Here is a 13,189-nt window from a genome sequence, read left to right as displayed (position 1 = left end):
GATGCCTCAAAACATGTCCTACCAACTGATCCCTTCTTCTAGTCAAGTTGTGCCACAAACTTCTCTTCTCCCCAATCCTATTCAGTACCTCCTCATTAGTTACGTGATCTACCCACCTTATCTTCAGCATTCTTCTGTAGCACCACATTTCGAAAGCTTCTATTCTCTTCTTGTCCAAACTAGTTATTGTCCATGTTTCACTTCCATACATGGCTACACTCCATACAAATACTTTCAGAAACGACTTCCTGACACTTAAATCTATACTCAATGTTAACAAATTTCTCTTCTTCAGAAACGATTTCCTTGCCATTGCCAGTCTACATTTTATATCCTCTCTACTTCGACCATCATCAGTTATTTTACTCCCTAAATAGCAAAACTCCTTTACTACTTTAAGTGTCTCATTTCCTAATCTAATTCCCTCAGCATCACCAGATTTAATTTGATTACATTCCATTATCCTCGTTTTGCTTTTGTTGATGTTGATCTTATATCCTCCTTTCAAGACACTGTCCATTCCGTTCAACTGCTCTTCCAAGTCCTTTGCTGTCTCTGATAGAATTACAATGTCATTGGTGAACCTCAAAGTTTTTATTTCTTCTCCATGGATTTTAATACCTGCTCCGAATTTTTCTTTTGTTTCCTTTACTGCTTGCTCAATATACAGATTGAATAACATTGGGGAGAGGCTACAACCCTGTCTCACTCCTTTCCCAACCACTGCTTGCCTTTCATGCCCCTCGACTCTTATAACTGCCATCTGGTTTCTGTACAAATTGTAAATAGCCCTCCGCTCCCTGTATTTTACCCCTGCCACCTTCAGAATTTGAAAGAGAGTATTCCAGTTAACATTGTCAAAAGCTTTCTCTAAGTCTACAAATGCTAGAAACGTAGGTTTGCCTTTTCTTAATCTTTCTTCTAAAATAAGTCGTAAGGTTAGTATTGCCTCACGTGTTCCAACATTTCTACGGAATCCAAACTGATCTTTCCCGAGGTCCGCTTCTACCAGTTTTTCCATTCGTCTGTAAAGAATTCGCATTAGTATTTTGCAACTGTGACTTATTAAACTGATAGTTCGGTAATTTTCACATCTGTCAACACCTGCTTTCTTTGGGATTGGAATTATTATATTCTTCTTGAAGTCTGAAGTCCTTAGGTTAGTTACGTTTAAGTAGTTCTAAGTTCTCGGGGACTGATGACCACAGAAGTTAAGTGCCATAGTGCTCAGAGCCAAGACTCCCATATGGAGGGTATGGTGGTACGCATCTGAAACAGTTGAAAACAAATGAAGCACCAGTCACCAGGTCTCGATGGAATCCAAATTCAGTTTTACAAAGAGTATTGGCTCCTTAGCCTGCATTTATTGCAGATCCCTCACCCAGTGCAGTCCCAATGGACCGGGGGGGAAAAAAAAGTGCAGGTGTCTCCAGCACATAAGAAGGGTGAAAGAATGGACCCGCAAAATTACAGACCAATATCCTTAACATCAGTTTACTGCAGAATTCTTGAACATATTCTCAGTTAAAAGATGAAGGGCAACAAGCAGATTCCTAGATTTTTGAAAAGCATTTGATATGGTGCCTCACTGCAGACTGTCGATGAAGATATGAGCGTACGGAATAGACTTCCAGATATGTGAAAGGCTTGAAGAATTCTTAAGTAATCAGACCTACTACATTGTCCTCTCAATATTGAGTGTTCATCAGAGACAAGGATATTGTCAGGAGCACCCCAGGGAAGTGTGATAGGCCCACTATTATTGTCTATATACATAAAGGATCTGACAGACAGGGTGAGTAGCAACCTGCAGCTGTTTGCTGATGATCCTGTAGTGTACATGATGGTGGTGTCCTTGAATGACTAGGAGGATACAAGATAGCTTACAAGAAGAGGCCATGATGTTCGGATCACAAATTTACTTCAAACTTTGTACACTTTCAGTAGTTCATTAGGAAAACACGTGCGAGTAGTAAGGTGTAGTACAAGTTTTACACGTCAGTGATGTATCGACGTGTTGTGGACCCTGAGCATGAGGTGGCGGCAGTTGTGTGGTTAGGACATGTCCGAAAGAACAGGTACCATCTTCATATCAATAAATAATGGTGTAAATAACTTTATTCAATAAGACAATGAGTTACAATATGCCAGAATATTAGGGCAATATTCGATTGTTAGATGTGCTTTTGACATTAAAAGTCACAGGATGACTTGTTCATACATAATTGGAAAACAAATTAAAATGGCATCTACTACACTGAAGAATGCACTTTTGTTCAGTTTCTAAGGAAAAACAAAGCTTGTTGACATTTTGGAAAATTTCTCTTTCTTCCAAAAATTTGGATGCAAACCATGCATAACGCAATATTTTCTCGCAGATATCGGTGCCACAAATTGGTGATGTATGACTGAACATTTTAGTAGCATCTTCACGAGACACAATTTCTTGTTCGCTGTCAATCAAATAAGAACAAGTTTGAAGGACCTTGATAATATTTTGAATTTTACTATCCAAATAAGTCACATAATATTTGTTATAATAATAAAAATTAGTGAACAATCTATTAACACTGGAAATTTAATAAGTCCAGGCAAATACACACCTTTTCATCGTATTACTGCTCAGATGTAATATGTACAAAATTATACGAAAAGTTTTTTTTAAAAAAAAAAAGGAGAAAAAAAAGAATATGAGTTGGACCCAATCCAACCATTCACCTATTACAGAGCTTTAACACTAACCATATTACCACTGCCATCTCTAGCTTAGGGTTGCAATGTGCCAGTACATCACTGACACGTAAAATGTCTCTTGCAATTTTCTCGAAATTCTCTAAGCAGTATGCCTTACTACTTGCACATTATGTTTTTCTAAGGAACTATTAAAAGTGTGCAAATTTTGAGGTAAATCCATTATCCAAACATCGTGGCCACACCTTGTTAAACAAAATTACTAGTTGGTGTGATGAATGGCAGCTAACTCTAAACATGAAAAAAAAAAAAATGCAGATGCGTACCAAAAACAGTCCCATAATGTTTGAATACAGTTTTTGTATTGTGCAACTTGACCAAGTCAGGTTGATTAACCCTTGATCAGGCATGCCTATGTATAAATTGTGGAAAACTGTTTTCCACCATTCCATTGTTGTTTCACAACTACGAGCCCATACCTATTCCTTCATTATTGCTTCCACTAACACAGCAATAAATTGTGTTGTCATACACCCAACTAAGCAGTAGTAATTGAAATAGACAGTGAGCTAGGTCAGAAAAAATTATGATCCATACAAGAAAGTGACCCACATTATGAACTAGAAGCACAATCCCACAATGAGGCAGTTATCTACGAGATAATGAGTATTGAATATGGAGTTGGCTGGGGTCTGATGCTACTGCGCTGTTTGATGCTTTGAGTGGGTCATTACTATGGGGTATCATGTCTGTGGAAACAGAATAGTGTAATGAAAGTTTATTTCATTGTTGTTTTATTAAACAGGGCTTTAGCTCATATTATGTAAGTTTATTTTATCATTGTTTCATTAAACTAAGATTAAACTATGATTTTGCTCTTACATGTTTATCTTGGTAAAATAAAGACAGCTATTGTTTATACATGTACAAAGTATGCCATGCATCCACTTACATTATGACAATCGGCGCACCTGCTCAAGGGTTAAATATCCAGGCGTAACACTACAAAGCAACCTGAAATGGAACAAGCATGTAAGGATTATAGAGTGGAAGACAAATGGTCTACTTTGGTTTAATGAGATAACTTTAGGGGTTGGGGTTGGGTTGTTTGGGGAAGACCAGACAGCGAGGTCATCGGTCTCATCGGATTGGGGAAGGACGGGGAAGGAAGTCGGCCGTGCCCTTTCAAAGGAACCATCCCGGCATTTGCCTGGAGCATTTTAGGGAAATCACGGAAAACCTAAATCAGGATGGCCAGATGCGATAACTTTAGGAAAGTGCCCTTGCCGTGCTTCATTTCTGACTGTATCACTATTCAGCGTAAGAATAATACGAATATAAACATGACATGATATGTATATTCTTCTGCGTTTGCTGTTGTCTCACTCTAGTTTCATAGTTTATAAGGCAGACAGGATTTAAATGTGATAATAGCAAACAGGAAAGAATACATGGCATAATGTTTACATTCGTATTATTCTTATGGTGTTGTTGTCGTCTTCTTCTTCTTCTTCTTCTTCAGTCCGTAGACTGGTTTGATGCAGCTCTCCATGCTTTTCTATCCTGTGCAGATTGCAAGACTTATAAAATAAGAATGGAAATAACTTAGAAATTAAACGCTGAAATTTAAAACAAAATTTTATTAGATTTGTAATACATCTTATACGAAATGTTTAAAATGTCAGTCATGATTCTGAATCACAATCACTCTATTCTTTGTTGCTCATTTCTTCATATAGAGCGTACAATCTAGTGAATTGGATATTGAACATTTTTTTAAATGCTTGTTGCACAGTCTGATTTGGAACACACTTCTATGCATCATAAATCCATTGTCACACTTGCGACAAATTTGCGCGTTTTACACGTCCTGTTGGTGTCAGTTGTCTGTTGTCTCACTCTAGTTTCATAGTTTATAAGGCAGACAGGATTTAAATGTGATAATAGCAAACAGGAAAGAATACATGGCATAATGTTTACATTCGTATTATTCTTATGGTGTTGTTGTCGTCTTCTTCTTCTTCTTCTTCTTCTTCAGTCCGTAGACTGGTTTGATGCAGCTCTCCATGCTTTTCTATCCTGTGCAGATTGCAAGACTTATAAAATAAGAATGGAAATAACTTAGAAATTAAACGCTGAAATTTAAAACAAAATTTTATTAGATTTGTAATACATCTTATACGAAATGTTTAAAATGTCAGTCATGATTCTGAATCACAATCACTCTATTCTTTGTTGCTCATTTCTTCATATAGAGCGTACAATCTAGTGAATTGGATATTGAACATTTTTTTAAATGCTTGTTGCACAGTCTGATTTGGAACACACTTCTATGCATCATAAATCCATTGTCACACTTGCGACAAATTTGCGCGTTTTACACGTCCTGTTGGTGTCAGTTGTCTGTCGCTTTTCGAAAGCCAGTCTGTGTCCATGTGTTTAAGCTTGTCCTTAAATGGTTTTTTCAGACAGACTTCAAGTGGTTGCAGAATTGACGTCATCCCGCCTGGAATTACTGCCAAGTCCGTTATGCTTTCCTTTAATTTTCGTTTTACTGCAGGTGTTGTATGGTCTGCGTACGCATCTAATACCAACAGACTGCGAAAAACCAAGCATTGCGTCAGGACGACGATTCCGCACACACCCAATCCATTCCAGCACCATGTCCTCCGAAAACCACCCAGTTTCGTTTGCTCGTACAATTACAATTTTTAGAAACACTTCCGATTTCGGTAAAGTCTTTTGCTTGAAAACTATGAATGGCGGTAATTTATGTCCATCTGTTGTGCAAGCAAGCATGACGGGCATCCGCTGTTTTTCACCCACTGATGTAAGAACACTTATGTCTTTCTTTCCTTTGGCGTCAATCGCATAATTTGACGGCATGTCAAAATATACGGGAGTTTGGTCAGCATTTCCTATCTGACCAAGAAGATATTGCTTTTCTGTGCGCCGCCTAATTATGAAGTGCTGAAATTCCTGAAGTTTTTTGGCAGCTTCTGTGCAACTTAAATTCGCCTCCAAAGTGAAAAACTCCAGCGCTTCACAAACAGATCAGCCCAGCTGCGACTAGCCTTAAAATTTTCGATTTTTTTTTATCTAGCAATTTCATGTGCCTTAATTTTTAAAATTTCGGCATTCACAGGTAGGAATTTCTTACTATGTTCCTTAACAAATTCATTTAAAATCACTTCTAGTGCATGATATCGGCCACACTTTGGCCCACTAAATGCTTTCCTGCCATCGCCTGACGTTGCTCTCATCAATCCCGTATCGCAAACAAGATGAGCCTCTTCATATGACCACACAGTATACTATCATACTTTTGCCATACCTAATGAAAACTATGACTGGAGACATGTAACATTTAGTGACAAACCTGGACTGCTTGTGTATAGACCTTGGGAGAGTTCGTGAGCCATTTTACACGCCAACCTTTGCAAGAGCTGCCATTTCTGTCCCTGGAGGGGAGGTCGATAACATTCTGAAAGTATTTGCAATGCCTATCTGTGTTCTCATACAATCGAAGATGTAATGTTACCCAGTGTAGGATGCTCCCTGTCCACATCAGTAATTGAGGCATACTCTGATTTTCTGAGCAGGCTGAAATCTAAACCCTTCTGTCCGCAAATGCACATCTTCAACACATACAAGTAGGCACACGTTAAGTCACAGAGGCTATATGGGACTGTGTATTCTGGGAGGTGTCAGTTGCTAACTTCAATGTCATTAGTGGTAAAACGCGTACAATTATTGTGGCTGGATCAAATAGTAGTCCATGGCCTAAGTAATCCTTTTTGATGGTTTATAATACTAACTAAAGCACAGCACAGCAGAACTGTTATTATATAAGATACACCAATAGAATGAAGCAATCTTTTTGATATGGTCTCAGCATCCTCTACTGCATTAGGAAAGGTAGGTAGGTGTGTGTAAGTAAATTGCAACAAATGGTATTTATCATTTATAATCAAAATGGCTAATGAGAGAGAAATCTAACAACAGTACTGATTATGTAATGTTTTAGTGAATGTGTGTGTTTGAGGGGGGCAAAACAGTCATGTTGGGGATTTACAAGAAATTTTCTTTTCCCAATTTCTTTGCTTCTGGGCATTCCACATCCCTTAAACATTCAAATGTAGCTTCTGCATTTCTTTGAGAGTTTACTTACTTACACTGAGTCAATTCAGTTCAGCTGCAACTGACACTGAACATAGTTTACTAGAGAGCAAATGTGGAATACTTCCGAAATTGTGTACTACAGAATGAAAAATCTTTCATGGAACTTGAGCAATCCATAATTCGAGGTTTACAATACAAAAAACATCACATTGATCAATAATGACAGCAGATACAAGAAGAAAGGATTACACATTAAACTCAAAAAGTTTGCAAATGAGCCATATATTTTCACAAACTTAATATGAAATTTTGAACAATACATGTCTGTGCCATTAATAATGAAACAAAACTTTCATATTGTGTTTAATAAATAACTTGTCACATGCCTCGTTCAACAGGCATTCAAATTATGACTGTGATAAATGCTTGGGCTTCATTCCATTTGAGAAGGACCTGAAAGTGTGGCAAACATTTATAGAACCATAATCTGTAACAACACACAATGGAGCATGTAAAAACTGACAATTTATAATTTGTATCACAGCTAGCTCATATGTACACATTTGTCTAACAACTCATCACAAAATTCACAAAATGCTGGTGTCTTGAAGACTGCGTGCGGCTGATTACTCATATGAAACTAGTTACGTTCAGCTGTTTGCTGTCAAGGGTGATGGATTCTGAATATTAGCAGGACAAGTGTCGTCATCTGGCATTACCTGGAAAATACAATGGGGAAATTTTTATATTTTTCATGTTATACTTTAAATGTAACAAAGGCATGCTATATTCTGCACTGCAATACACTGGTACAGAACGTTACTGCAAAGGTATCACTGTCTCTAATATTTACAGTATAAAGAAAGAGTGAATTACAAAAAGTTGGCACATTTAACAAATGATTATGAAAATATTATTAAAATTGTGAAATTTGTGCCAGAGTTAATGCAAGATTGGAGAAGTGAAGGTGTGTAAATAATAAAGTGAGACACCAGTTTTAGTTCATCCAGGATCAAGTTTATAAATATTGGGTTGGTGCATAAGTTCATACAGTTTTTCCGTAAGTTTAAGAAACAGAGACTTTAGTCATCAATAATATATTTTCATTCACAACTTAAAAGTCGTCAATGGTAGAGTAACTTCTTGATTCCGTGACTGTAGAAATTACATGGTTTTGAGGTGAGAGACTTCTTGAGTCATGTTTGGAGTCATTTTCATCTGGAAAGGAAGTTCCTTGAAGGTTGTTCGATAGAGCATGCAAAAGGTGAAAACCTGACCATTCAAGATCATGTGAGTATGGAATGACTTCCCAACTAAATTCCTGTATAGTGTTTTTTGAAAGTCTAGCAGAATGGGGGTGGGTGCAGGAACGTCACTTCATGCAGTCTTTCTGGTCATTGTTCTTGGATTGCATCTACAAGCTGTCTCAGTTGTTAACCAATAAATATCAGCAGTGATTTTTAGATCTTGGGGAAGCAATTCATATTACACCACATCATTGCTGTTCCACCAGATGCATAACATTATCTTTTGTGGATGTGTGCAGGTCTTTGTATGAGGAGTTGCTGCTTTGATTGGGCTCAACAATTCCCTTCTTTTCCTTATGTTAGCATAAAGACACCATTTCTCATCACCAGCAATGATACAGGATAGGAATGGTCAGTGTTGTTCACAAGCCAATTAATGATTAGCAAGCAGAGATGCACATTTGGCTGCCTGCTGAGTTTTGTGATTTTGGTTTAGAGCATGCAGTACCCATACACCCAATTTTTGAACCTTCCCCACTGCACTCAAATGTTGCACAATGGTGGAACGATCACAGTTCAATTCGCTTGCCAGTTCTCGAGTACAGTGACATGGATCATTGTGGATTAATGCATTTAACCAATCTCCATCAAACCCTGAAGATCTTCCTGACCACGAAGAGTCACTAACAAAACTATCCTATCCTCCTTAAAATAAGAAAACCATTTTGTTGCCATGCTCTGTCCTATGATGTTATCCTCATACACAACTCAAATGTCTCTAGTTGTCCCCGCTGCTGTCGCGCTCAGACAGAGGAATAACTCCTAAATGTTCAGATTTCTCCACGGCTCCCCTCACTATCTTCAAATGACAAAATCACAGTTTGTGAACTCAAACAGCAACAGTGAACTACAAATAAAAATGACAATTGATAAATAAACCCACAGCACCCAGAACACTAACATTCAAAACAAAAATGCAACAAACTTATGCACCAACCTAATAATTTAACATTCTACAGCCCACTTACATATTCATTTCACAGGTTTCTACATGTATAGAAATTCTAACATTTGCATTCCACTTCCTTGGAGACACATTTCAGCCTAAAGTAACTAAGATGATTTCATTTTTTTTGTTTGCAAAATGGAAACAAATAATACTAAGGTAACAAACCAGAAATGTGCCTCATCCCCTCTCCCTCTATTTCACTGAAGACTCACTATTTGCCTCCTCAAAGATTTATGCCTGATAGTATTCTTACAAAAAATAAATAAAAAAATCCATGACATTTCCTGTTTCGTATGATATGAAGGGCTTTAAAAGCGGTTCATGTTAGATACTTAACCTAGTCTGCCAGTCCTTTCATAACTTTATCAATAAGAGAGAGAGAGAGAGAAATATAAGTGCCAGAGAAAGCTACAGAGGAGCTTACTGCATGTCTGACAGAGAATCTCAGTGACACACATGTGTGTCTCCTCTATATGGTGAGCACCAATGTACCCTTTTCATAATATTATTGTTATTCCATCCTGGGCTTTCCATTGTTTGAACAACAGAACATACATCCAAGGAGGAAACAACAAACATTTGTAGCTGGGTAGTAAATAAGGCTAAAATGGATGTAGGTATTGACTGAATGGTGCCCAAGAAATAAAAAGTTGAACGCAGAATGACCTCAAACCAGGTGGTCAGACAGACAACTTAGGCAGGCTGTGGGATCACTATGGATCAGAGAAGCAAAATAAATGGAACTGGAGAAAAATGTATAAGTCCTTACAAGGTACATTTCTTATAGTTATTGTGTCAGAGAGATCATCTTTCAGTTAACTTAATTCAGACATATGACAGATTGCCAACAACAGAGACGGAAGGAAGGAAGGAAGGAGACTCATATTCTTGTCTACTTAAATGTACAATAAAGTGATTAACTAGTTCATACATGTGACTGTTTAAACATTATTTGAGGTTAAGAACACAAATGAGATATGTACAGTATTACAAATTAAAATCCTGCTAGTCCAGAAACACAATGGAGAAAGAAGTTGTCATGTATGTAGCAGAGACCCATGTCACTATGTGTAGCAAACATGTAGAGAAAACCATTATTTAATTTTCTTATTTTGTATAATTTGTGGTGCTATACAATGCTACATCTTAATTGCTCGCTATTCTGTTCAAAATATTTTACGTGGTATGGCATTCATATCTGCAGTGAAGAGAAGTTGGTGCACACTGCAATTTCCTCCACCAAAAACTAACGAACGTTTCAAATGGCACAATTTGCATAAAAATTCATCCATCCATTCCAGTGCCATACACAAAGCTATTGCCAGGCCAAGTCAGATATTATACTTCAGTTCCGTGGAGAACCATTATTAGGATGGTGTCACCACTCTCAAAGGCATTTTAAAAGCTACTGCTAACCTCCTATACAGTTGCTTGGCTCTACAATGTTCTGATTTAATTTGCCTATGAAATGCACATACTGATTAATCATTATTATAATTGTGACCAACATTTTCATTTTCCCTCTTTTGCCTTCAGCTGTTTCCTTCATGATGGACCTTATCATTTGAACTAAAATGTCTACCAAAATGTGAAGATACAGAAGGGGAAATGAAAATTCATGTGTTGAGAGTCTATGTGATATTATTTCAGTGGTTACAATATCGAGTCAAATTTACTTGGCAGAATGAGCCCACTTATCAGTGAGGTATTGCATCCTCTCTGTCCTGGATGCATGCAATGATTTGTTGTATGCTCTCCTGAAGTAAGCTGGTCCACAACTGCTGTAACTGGTCCTTGATATTCCAGATACTGGCATGGGGATAGAGTTGACACCCTGAGCGTGTTCCACACACACTTGATCAGGGACCAATTGGGCGTCCTACTGGCTAAAGGATTAACTCACTGACAGCTAATACACACACATGCCACGAGCATATGAGCATTGTCCTGTTGAAAAGTGCCACGAGGATAATGTCACACGAGAGGTAACACGTGAGGACACAAGTTGTACTGTTGTGCCATCAAAGTTCCCCCAATCACTACCACTCATGATGAAACTGTAGCGGACAGATCTTCACATCATGACGCCAGGAGTAATACCACTGTGATTCTCCAAAACACTGGAAGGATGGGACATGTGGTGTCACCGCCAGACACCACACTTGCTAGGTGGTAGCCTTTAAATCGGCCGCGGTCCGGTAGTATACGTCGGACCCACGTGTCGCCACTATCAGTGATTGCAGACCGAGCGCCGCCACACAGCAGGTCTAGAGAGACTTCCTAGCACTCGCCCCAGTTGTACAGCCGACTTTGCTAGCGATGGTTCACTGCCTACTTACGTTCTCATTTGCCGAGACGATAGTTTAGCATAGCCTTCAGCTACATAATTTGCTACGACCTAGCAAGGCACCATTATCAGTTACTATTGATATTGTGAATCCTGTACCGTCAAGAACAACGTTCATCATTAATGGATTAAAGTTAAGTATTCCACCAGCTACGTCCGTTTTTCTAAATTCTAATTTCCTTGTCCTGTTCCAGACCTCACGCCAGCCTGCGTGAGCTAAAACGCGTGCCTTTCGGCCTCCTCTAGTAACACGGTGTTGGCTCTCCTGCCAACCACAACAGGACCTATGCACAGGTCACCACCATACTCACCAACAATGGTCACCAGGGTAAATGCAGAACCGAGATTCATCACCAAACAAAATGTACATCCATTCGTGAACAGTCCATGCTTCCTGGTCAAGGTACCACTCCAAATGCAGCTATCTGTGGTGTTGTGTTAATGGCAACTTACGCACGAAATGGCAATTCCCTAGTTCAACAGCCACTTCTCTGACCAATGGAGCAGGATGACACACAATGTTGCAGGGAAGCTATGAAATGTTATCAAATGGCATGAACAGGTAACAATGTGCTTAGTGCACAATATGCTGATCCTCCCTTGTGGCAATGAGACGTGACCAATTGGAACCTTGACACCAATTACGCCTGCTCCAATTCCCATGCAGTCCAACATCATACCACTGTCACATCTGAATGCCCCACAAATCTGGATATTGCAGGATTCGACCAGCTGGCCAAATGGAGACTCACAATGAGGCCTACTCCAGGCTGTATCAGGTGCTGATGATGGTCCCACACAAGTACACAGCACCTCCATGTCCTTCACTATGATCACTCACCATCAGACAGTGATCATGCCCTTTACACTCCCTACCAATACTGGTAATAACACCAAACATGAACAACCGCCGCGAGGTTTGAGGTGCTAAGTCACGAATTGCGCGCCCCCTCCCTCCGGGAGTTCAAGTGCTCCCTCGGGCATGGCTGTGTGTGTTCTTAGCATAAATTAGTTTAAGTAGTGTGTAAGACAAGGGACCGATGACCTCAGCAGTTTGGTCCCTTAGGAATTCACACATATCTGAACAACCCTAATGCACTCTGGTGCCTGTTCTCTCTGTCAGAGAGAATGGTAATTCTAATTGTCTAGTTCAAATGGTATGGTTCATCATGAAGGAAACAAAGATACATTGACATCTGATCATGTCTTCCGGCTACTTCATTTTTTTTAGGCAGTGTATGTTCCAATTTACTTCTTTTGTCACACACGCGTCGCGCGGAGGACGTCCAAGCGGCGGGAAGAGGTTTCAAGGCCCGAAGCTTGTTGTCTGTAAGTGCAGCCCATTCAACATGCCACAGCGATAAAATGCGCCGACAAATGACCCTGCTACAATCTGACGAAGGGACACAACAAGAAGCTGTCCGAGGCTGGAGGACCGCAGCCTTGGCCGCGGCATCTGCAGCTTCGTTCCCAGGGATACCGACATGGCCAGGAACCCACATAAAGCTAACCGGAGAACCGACGTCCACCAGCTGCTGAAGAGAGTGTTGGATCCGGTGCACGAAAGGGTGAACCGGGTACGGATCACTGAGGCTCTGGATGGCGCTCAGGGAATCGGAGCAGATGACATAAGCAGAATGTCGGTGGCGGCAGATGTAAAGAACAGCCTGGTAGAGGGCAAAGAGCTCAGCTGTGAAGACCGAACAATGGCCATGGAGCCGGTATTTGAAACTTTGTGCCCCGACAATAAAAGAACACCCGACTCCGTCATTG

At 39.5% G+C, this 13,189-nt stretch overlaps 1 protein-coding gene across 2 annotated transcripts in view; it reads right to left on the bottom strand.

Moving 5' to 3' along the window:
- Positions 1–7,079: 7,079 nt before the first annotated feature.
- LOC124555182 overlaps positions 7,080–13,189 on the bottom strand; it is an 88,272-nt gene continuing 82,162 nt past the window's right edge. For both annotated transcript variants that reach the window (XM_047129015.1, XM_047129016.1), the window contains one exon: positions 7,080–7,532. In XM_047129015.1, coding sequence (XP_046984971.1) covers positions 7,464–7,532 — 69 coding nt within the window. In that variant the 3' untranslated portion in view covers positions 7,080–7,463. The remainder of the gene's footprint in view (positions 7,533–13,189) is intronic.

This window comes from Schistocerca americana, chromosome X (genome assembly GCF_021461395.2).
Source record: "Schistocerca americana isolate TAMUIC-IGC-003095 chromosome X, iqSchAmer2.1, whole genome shotgun sequence".
NCBI lineage: Eukaryota > Metazoa > Arthropoda > Insecta > Orthoptera > Acrididae > Schistocerca > Schistocerca americana.
The sequence above is the reverse complement of the archived record's forward strand: the minus strand, read 5'-3'. Positions and strand labels throughout refer to the sequence as shown.